Source organism: Etheostoma spectabile, chromosome 6 (genome assembly GCF_008692095.1).
Source record: "Etheostoma spectabile isolate EspeVRDwgs_2016 chromosome 6, UIUC_Espe_1.0, whole genome shotgun sequence".
Taxonomy (NCBI): domain Eukaryota; kingdom Metazoa; phylum Chordata; class Actinopteri; order Perciformes; family Percidae; genus Etheostoma; species Etheostoma spectabile.
The window spans coordinates 26,327,615-26,336,769 of record NC_045738.1 but is presented as its reverse complement, the minus strand read 5'-3'; the positions used below and the strand labels follow the sequence as shown (position 1 = coordinate 26,336,769).

Here is a 9,155-nt window from a genome sequence, read left to right as displayed (position 1 = left end):
GGGGGGGGCAGTTCTATACTGAATGCTCCAGTTGGAAACGCTTTGCAAGCTATTTAATGCTTCCAAACAGTACTGGGTTGATGTCAGAGAGCCGGATTCTGCTAAGACTTAAATGCTAAAATGGTTTCAGAGATTCATTGAAGGGAATTCATCTGTATAGATTTGTTTTGTTTGGCATTTTATTTTTTCATTAAGAAAAGCTGCATGTTCAGTTTAGTCATTTTGCACATTTGACTTCTTCCAAAAAATGTCTCACTCATTTATCTCTATGTGTAAGACTTCCTGTTCTAAGAAATCTCATGGTTGAGCACAACGGAGGACCACAAGCTCGATGGATCCAGAAGGTTTGGCAGACTGTATCCCTGCTGTATCAGTTCTACACAGGTTTTTAATAAATTAATTTGATTCATACCTCTAAAGATGAATAGCTTTGGTCTGCTGCCTGATGTGCAATTTGGGAACAATAATATACACCATAACAGATGGGTGAAAAAATTACACAACTACTGAGCTTTGCTATATGTCCAACATGACATGGGTTTGGTCTTTTGTTAGCCATGCTAGTGGCGTGGCTCCACTTTGATCTAGACCAGGGATCTTCTCCTAGGGGGGTCCTCCGAGTTATTCATTTTTCCCAAAAACTCTTAAAATGAATCCAACAAATTAACAGATATAAATCCCCACTAGTAACTGGTCTGTATAAAGTAGTCACTAAGGTAGCCATCCACAGTATGTAGGATTTATGAATAACAAAAAAAGATCATGTCAACTATTCTAAGGCTAATTTAACAGCTTAATATTTATGCAAAAGTATGTATAAAGGCTCTAGGCTCCCCTACATGTTATTGTAGGCCTAGTTTAATAAATAACTTCATTCTATACAGAATATGTAGTATTGGGTCCCTGTTCCATCTGTCTTTCAGTTAAGAGGTCCTTGGCCTAAAAAAGGTTGAAGACCCCTGATCTAAGCTGCACGCTTAGACTCTAGTCTTGTTAAAATCAGTAAAATATGTGTGACATAAGGTGGACTTAAACCTGGATTGATGGACCGTTGTCATCACTCATCTGACCCCCCTCATGATGTCACTGCCATCTGTCAGGAGACACTGTCTGCCTAACCCTCTGAGAGACTGACCCACTTCCAAAGGAGAAAAAACACGTCAGACTTCAGAAAGGGAACAAGCTGGATGGATACATAATTGTTCTGAAAGGCTTGAGAATCATATATACTGATTATACATAAGACTGTATATATATATATACACACACATATATAGACACACACACGACTGGTGTGTTCTCAGCTGGTTTGATTTGCAACCATTGCTTCCCACTCATTTTAATCAGTAACCATGGACTAGTGAGGATTACAGCATCTGATGACTCACTAGTCTCATGCCTTATGAACTTAGAGATCATGCTTATGCAACATCGCGTCACCATATGGCATGAGTGGAAAATGGAATAATCATGGCAAAGATGCCAAGTGTTAGCTCATTTCATCTTAATCGCCTTGCTCTTATGAGTAGATATGTCATGTGTTGACTAAAGAAAGCAAGGGTAGTTTTTGCTCTAGCACTAGCCCAGCTTTTAATAGAATAAAGGGCACAGACGGCATTTTAAGGCTTCTGAGAGACTACGGTAAAGTGGCTCTAATGCACTTTACATTGTCAGCTCCACAACCCAAGGGATGTCTGAAAATCCAAGCCGGGAAAGCTTTTACATAAGATGCTGTCATGAGAACACTGCTTGGGTGCACTCAACTGCAGCCTTGATAGTTTCCCTTTTATTAATTTATGTGAACATCTTGCACAAATTGGGCTGTCCCAGTCTTTGCTAGTGTTGTTTTTAAAAATACAAGTCAAACTTTAACAATTTGTCCCAGTTCAGTCACCCCACACATGGCTAGAATTTATCATGCTTTATTAATAAAGATACAAGGACATTTGATGTAAACAACCCAGTATTGCACATAGCTCAGGCACATAACAAGTGTCGATTGCTTTAAAGCATTAGCTTATTTCTATGAACAATGCACAGGCTAAATAAAGCTCCCAGGAAAGGAAAAAAAAAAAAAACACATACACATTTCTTCACAAAACAGGTGAAACTCACACTAACTTTGGCTGAAGATTTTTTTTTTTTTTGAACAGAACTCAAAAACGGTTTATATTCCAAACTCATCAAAACACAAACTAAAAATGTCATACATAAAGAACTTTTTTTTTTTTTTTTTAAATATTCAAACACAAGAACACCTAGGGACACCACAGGACAATGCTAACACAACCATCTACCCAGATGATCAGCTTATACATGTAAATGATAAATATATAAATAACCTTCATAAATAACCCCCCCTTCATAAATAATCCCATTCATGTCACCATTTTGCTTAAACTCATGGTAACTGTACAGTGCAATAGTAAGTGTTACCTAAATAACTGCATTGATATCAAGTGTCAACAAAAAAAACTGCAACAACATTGTCACAAATGCTTAAGTGCTTTTAGTTCTAGGTACGGCGTGTGCATGCGGGGTGGGGGGGGGGGGGGGCAGCTTATGCATTGGGCCTGTGAGAGACGTGACGAAGCGAGTGCAATCCCATGATGCAACAGCCCCTGATAAGAGCAGCGATGTTGTACACCGGAGCACTTCCGTCCACACCGTGCCGCGAGTACAGCCAGGCCACCGTGGGTAGCACAGGCGCTGCCACGGCGACCAGATCCACCAGGAAGCTGTTGCTCCAGTAACGCTTGCCGGCCACATCCAGTCCCGATGACCGAGGACAAGTTTCGTCCTCGCCGACGCTAAAATCCAGCTCCTCCATGAACCGCCGGGTCTCTGCAGGTTCTGAGCAGCACATGCCGGAATCTGTAGAGGTGTCTGGGCTCTCTTGGGGAGCAGGACTACGCATGCTGGGTGGGGCAGGTGTTGGGTCAGGGAGATCAGAAGCGACGTTGGGCAAGTTTGGGAGACCCAGAAGACTGCTGCAGGCTGACAGCGTCGTGTCCCCCGAGGTTGTGTTGTGGAACTTGAGCAGCTGGAGGAGCAGATCCTGCAAGTCTGGAGACATGGGGGCTACGTCGGTCTGGATTCCTTTATCGTCCGTGTTCTGCTGGGAATGTGTGCTCGACGAGATGACGATGGTGGCAGAAACGGTGTTTGGTAGAGGTGCAGTGGATTCGTCAATCAACTGTCCCTCTGACAGCGTGGACACCTCAGGCCCAGACTCTGTCCCTGAACTCAGCTTGCCGCTAGAGTCCTGACTATAATCCACCGCAGTGGACATGAAGACCTGCTCCAAAATGTCCGCTCTGTTGGCCATCTCATCGTTTACCAGCAGCCCGCTGTCCGCCATTGCCTCCGCCCCTTGGGTTCCCAGCTCCATCACACCCTCGTCCTCCACCCTCTTCTTCCCACTGTTATCGGGGCTGTCACAGATGAAGTCCAAGGTGTTTTCGTCTTGGAGGTTGGAGCCGCTCTGGGCAAGCTCCATGCTTTGCAGCAGGGACTCCAACTTCCTGTTTTGAATGTTGATGTCAATGAAATACTTCTGGATTCCCTTATCCTTCTCCATCAGGCTGCTCTTCATCGTTTCCACCACCTGACGCAGCTGCTTGATCTCTTTGCGAGCCTCTTTGAGGGACAGCTGAGCCTCCACCCGGTGACACTCCTCTTCAATCCAGTCTTCCCTCATTCTGCCGAGCTGGTTCTTCAGCTCCTCCACCTCCGTCTCTCTAAAAGAGAAGAAAGTGTCCAGATCTACATGTAATCCTTTGACATTTTGGAACATATACAGCCTTCCTGCCAAGAGTTGGATTGGAGGATCTATATCACTCATATCTACGTATGTGATAAATATAAAGCTATTGCTAGCTGCCAGTTAGCTTAGCATAACAACAAGCAGCAGGGAAGAAGTCATGCTGCAGTTAATGAGACTGTGTTGATAGAATAAAAAGAGCCAGGCTAGCAGTTCACATTTACAGTTTTATGCTAAGCTACAGTGCTTGTAACGCCACAATCTAACAGTCATGATATGAGAGGGATAGTTTCATCTAATTTACAAGGAAGTTAATTTGTATAACTTAATGGCAAGCTATTAATTTATTTATAAGGTGAAGTGAAACAAAGCATAAATGATATGCTAAATGAGTTGCTTTGTCTTCTCTGGGCCTAGAGTGCATAGTTATGTAACTTTAGTGGCATCATGCAGGTTTTAAATCTAATCGCTTAGTCATTTTCCAGTAGCTTCACACTTCAGGGATTTCAAAAGTTAACTGCCGTATGTGGAGATGACATCACAACCATGGTTAAACCCACCCAATGCAACCATCATCTTTTATTAAACCCATAAAAAGCTACACAGGAGAAATCCCAGCTAACCTGTCATGAACGGTGTTCTCTGCCTCCATCAGTTGGCTCTTCAGGTGTCTGATGGTCACTTCCTTCTGCTGGAGAGGGGTGAGGTACTGCTCTGGGTTCGGGGCTCTGATGCCATGGTTGTCTCCACAGGAGTGGTAGCGGCCCAGGCTCGCTCTTCTGTTGGTTAGAGAGACAGAATGGGGGTTTAAAAAAAAACAACAACAACATTGTCCATCACTTCCCAACTAGACGTTTTGAAGCCCCAACAGGAAACAAACCCGATGTGACAGGTAAGAGGAAAACCGCTCCCTGCAGACGGCAATTTGTCTGGCTGAGAAAGTGCTGTCAGGGCAGAGGCTCTCTGAAGCCTGGAATTACTGTCTGACACAGGATTACTGTAGACTAGGGGCAAAAAAACCTAAACTGCTTGTAAACACAAGCACTGTTTGGCAAGGAAATAAATCAACCGGGAAGGGGGGGCTTCTTTAGCATTCAAATGCCCTTTTCCATGTCCTGTGATCAACGTTTCATTAAGCTCAAAGACCTGATAAAAGGGATTGGTGGGTTTTTGGTGAGTGGATTTGGACAGTATGTAAAGCAGCATGCAAGCCCCGCTCTTCACTAGCACAATATCCTAGCAACCTGGAACACATGAGGCTTTGATGCAAGCGTTCTGCATCACTGCCAGAAATAGATGCAGCCCAGGAGAAGCCAGAGGAAGACGTGTCACAAAACTCTGCTGGCAGCAGTGTCCTAAAGTCACAACAGCGGAAGCTTTAAAGCATTTATGGAAGCTTAAACCATGATAAAAAGCGCTGCAAAAAAAGTCAAGACTTTGCATTCTAATTTTTACTGCTGAGAAGATTTTTGGTTAAAGTGTATGCAGGGCTGAGCTGCCAACCAAACACAAAGCCTAAGAAGTTTACCTCAGTAATCCAGAGCCTGGAGCCCCAGGTCAGAACCCATGGTGGGTCCACAAGCTCCAGGTTATTCGAGTCACACATCAATTCTGAAATATTTATGACTTGTCTCCACTAAACCAAGGTGTGTTCACTCCAATCCTGTTACCAATTGGATGTGGGGGGGGGGGGTGTTCACTGTCCGTGTACCATATCTGGACATTTGCTCCTTTAAATCCTCATTAATCCGAACTACAGCGAAATCATGACCAATATAATCCCAGACGACTGCATTAGAGGAAATGATACAGTCTGAGCTTAATCCAGGCCCCCCCCACTCATCGTTATGCTGCACACGAGGCAGAGCGACAGTCCAAATCTCCACCAAAAAATAAAATATCTACTTGTTTCTCCATGAAGCAACTTCCAAACCCACAGCCTTTGTTCTGTGATCATAGCGTTTTTCCACTGCATGGTACCTACTCGGCTCAACTCGCCTTTTTTAGTTTTCCATTACAAAAAAAAAAAAGAAAGTAGCCGTTAGCAGGTACTTTTAGTACTACCTCAGTCGAGGTTCGAAGTGAGCCGAGGTGTTTTTTGGAGACTATACTGATCCACAATGGACAAAAGAGGACGGGGCACCGCGGCCGAGTCGAGCAGGGACCAGTAGTGGAAAAATGCCAAGGCCAGGTGTGGTACCTGGTGGTGGGGCTGGAGTTGCAGCTGCTGCTGTTGGTTGAGGAGGCGGCTGTGGGGGGGCTCCTGTAGGGAGCGTAGAGCTCTGCATCGCGGTTTGCCGTAGGGCTCCCGGCTGGTTTGAACACTGGGAGCGGTCTGATGTAGGCGCTGCGACTTGATAACACAAAGCATTCGGGACAAAAATGTAAAAAATAAATAAAAATCATTGACCGTTATAAGACCAATTGACATCTTAATGCATCAAAATGTTTCAGTGTGATTTAGTTTCTGCCTTAGTCTAGGGGTGAGCCCAGCAGATACAGTATGAAATACCCAGTGGTGAAATGTAACCAAGTAAACTTCCTCAAGTACTGTACTTAAGTACGAATTGAAGTACTTGTTTCTTGTCATGCCACTTTCTACATGTCAGAGAGAAACTGTACTTTTCCTCCACTACATTCATCTGATAGCTTTAGTTACTTTACATTTTCTGCACACAAAAACCATGTCATTTATAAAACAGAATGCTTTATTATAAATTTAACTAAAACAATACAACGGTCTAAAGCTGAAATTAGACAATTTACAATTAATTTTTAAAATGGAAGATTTTTCTGCATTAAGTACTTTTACTTTCAATACTTCTGAGTCAGTTTTCCTGATCACAGGTACCTCTCAGTATATGTGCACCTCCTCTACCCACTGATAACTTACATACTGTCAATATTTGCAGGACGTTTACTTGTAAGGGAGTATTTTTACAGTGTGTTATGGTATGCGTGCAGTGTAGGGTCCCAGATTCCCCGTAATGTAACCCCATATGTTCAGGTCCCACGCCCTGACCAATCGGCTATGCTAACCTTAACCACTCGAGGTCAAATGCCTAACCCCGACCCATCGGTGGGTCCTGGCGTGGCCAGAGTGGAGTTTCAGATGTTTCTCCTACATAAGGAAAATAATCTGAATACCTCTTCCACCGCTGCTCATACCTGCGTGAAGGCGCCCTCTTTCCAGCCGACAGAGAGGCGAGGCTCTCCCTGGTCTTTAGGCTGCCGGTGCTGCTGGAGGAGCTGAAGTCGGCTTCACTACCTGCAATGAGAAGCAGCAGCGTTGTAGTATCCCCCAGCAGACTCAAAGAGACTGCATTTTTAAAAAGCTCATGCAACACAATCTTCCTCTTTGAAAGAAAAGTTGAATTCCATCAGAAATAAAAACGCACCCTTGGTCACTCTGCTGCAGTGAATGTTAGATTGATTGATGTTGAGTCAGTTTGCTGACATTCATTGATATTTCTCTGTAAATGACAGCGCTTGTATACAGACAGGCACATTTCAACATATACACAGTAGTCAGAGGAATGAAACACAAGCGCTCTCATACAACCCTTTTTGGATGGGCTGCTCCCCGTGATCTGTACCCTGCCTGAGATTAACGGGAGTTTGAAGAGCAGGCCGTACAGATAAACCACGTTCAAATGCATTACCACTCCAGAATGAGCCAATTACATCCAGTCATTATGACTAAAACAAGCTGCTGACATGTCACAAGACAGACACTGGATATAAAAGGCCTCAGCGTGGACTTCATTCATAAAGATGAAATTTAAAGCCATACCTGAGTAGCATCTTTTCCCATCAAACAAAATCATATTACTGTGTGCAGTGATGACTGTGACAAACAAAATAGTTCAAAACATAAGTGATCCTCCACCACTTTGTGAGTCAACTGATGGTCTGTGCACATTCAATCAGTGTATTCTACCCTTCGGCTAATCAGCCTAATTGGCTAAGCTCCCCAGACCTTTCCTACAACCAATCAGAGCGTCTTCTTCATCTTGACTCATGATCAGGCAGTTTTTTTCTCCTCCTTTCTCAGATTAAATGTAAGGGGGGGGGGGGATTTCAGCATAAAGACTGGAGTGTGCTGTTTCTAAAATATATGTTAAGAAAGCACAGATGTGCAGATTACAATCCACTCTGGTTATTATTCTCCTTTCAGGCAATCAGCTGCTTCCCAGCCACTGTTTGTTCAAGTCAACATGCCAGGGAATCTGCTAGCGGCTGACATTTAAAAGACACAGATATTGTACTTTGGTCTTTGGGGAACTACTGGCATGCAGAATACATGTATGCAGTGTGCTGTGTTTGACTCTGTGCATGTAAAAAACAAAACCAAGTTGATGTACACACACAAATCTGATTATTTTCACACATTATACGATCTAATCATGAAAGTGCAGGCCTGAGATGAAGACTTCTAATTTGTATCTGTGTATTCTTCTTTACCTCTAGATTTCATGGCCGACCTCAGCTCCCTCTTGTGCCTCGGGGCGCTCCGGGGTTCCCCGCTCCACTCGGCCATCATCCTCACCCTCTTCCCTTTGGTCTTGCGCTCGGGGAGTACGGGCGAGCCGTGGGCACTCTGCTCTGAGCCTGACGGGGTTTTGGAGGGGGACACAGACTGACTAGTGGGGCAGCCGGTGTCATCTATTGTAGACAGGCACACAGACAGGAATAGCCAAGAACAGGCAGCACGAGGGGGGGGGGGCAGGCAGCGAAAACACGCAGTCAATCAGAGATCAAGGTTCAGCCTGGCTGCTATCTGACAGATAACGGGACAGCTCTCACATTGGCTACACACTTTCAGAAAATACACAGTACACACACGCACACATACTGCACATGCACACAGTGTGTGTGTGTCTGTTGGTACACATGCACACAGTGTGTGTGTGTCTGTTGGTACACATGCACACAGTGTGCGTGTGTCTGTTGGTACACATGCACACAGTGTGCGTGTGTCTGTTGGTACACATGCACACAGTGTGCGTGTGCGTGTGTAGTCCTCTCTGTTTGTTGAGGGGACCACATCACTCCAGATCTGAAGTCTTTGCACTGGCTCCTTATCCCTCAAAGAATTGATTTCAAAAATACTTCTGTTGGTTTATAGCACGGTTTAGGGCCTGATCTACACTTTGACCCCCCCAGACCTCTCAGGTCGTCTGGGACAGGTCTGCTTTCTGTCCCCAGACTCAGAAATTCTGTACTTTTAACCAAGTAGGATTTTTATTGCAAGACTTTTACTTGTACTGGTCAGTAAAGGATCTAAACAGGTCTGCCACCACTGCTGTTATCAGGAAGGAGGAACTAGTGTAAAGAGGGCAGTACACACACACACACACACACACACACACACACACACACACACACACAC

General features: G+C 44.5%; 1 protein-coding gene across 4 annotated transcripts in view; it reads right to left on the bottom strand.

Moving 5' to 3' along the window:
• Nucleotides 1–1,907: 1,907 nt before the first annotated feature.
• sybu (syntabulin (syntaxin-interacting)) overlaps nt 1,908–9,155 on the bottom strand; it is a 15,251-nt gene continuing 8,003 nt past the window's right edge. For 2 of the 4 annotated variants that reach the window (XM_032517677.1, XM_032517678.1), the window contains exons 4-8: nt 8,228–8,428; nt 6,932–7,031; nt 5,964–6,116; nt 4,387–4,542; nt 1,908–3,740 (exon numbers count right to left, since the gene is read on the bottom strand). In XM_032517677.1, coding sequence (XP_032373568.1) covers nt 2,561–3,740; nt 4,387–4,542; nt 5,964–6,116; nt 6,932–7,031; nt 8,228–8,428 — 1,790 coding nt within the window. In that variant the 3' untranslated portion in view covers nt 1,908–2,560. Of the gene's footprint in view, nt 3,741–4,386; nt 4,543–5,963; nt 6,117–6,931; nt 7,032–7,556; nt 8,129–8,227; nt 8,429–9,155 lie in introns of those variants that run through there. The other 2 variants (XM_032517679.1, XM_032517680.1) reach the window with 2 other exon arrangements.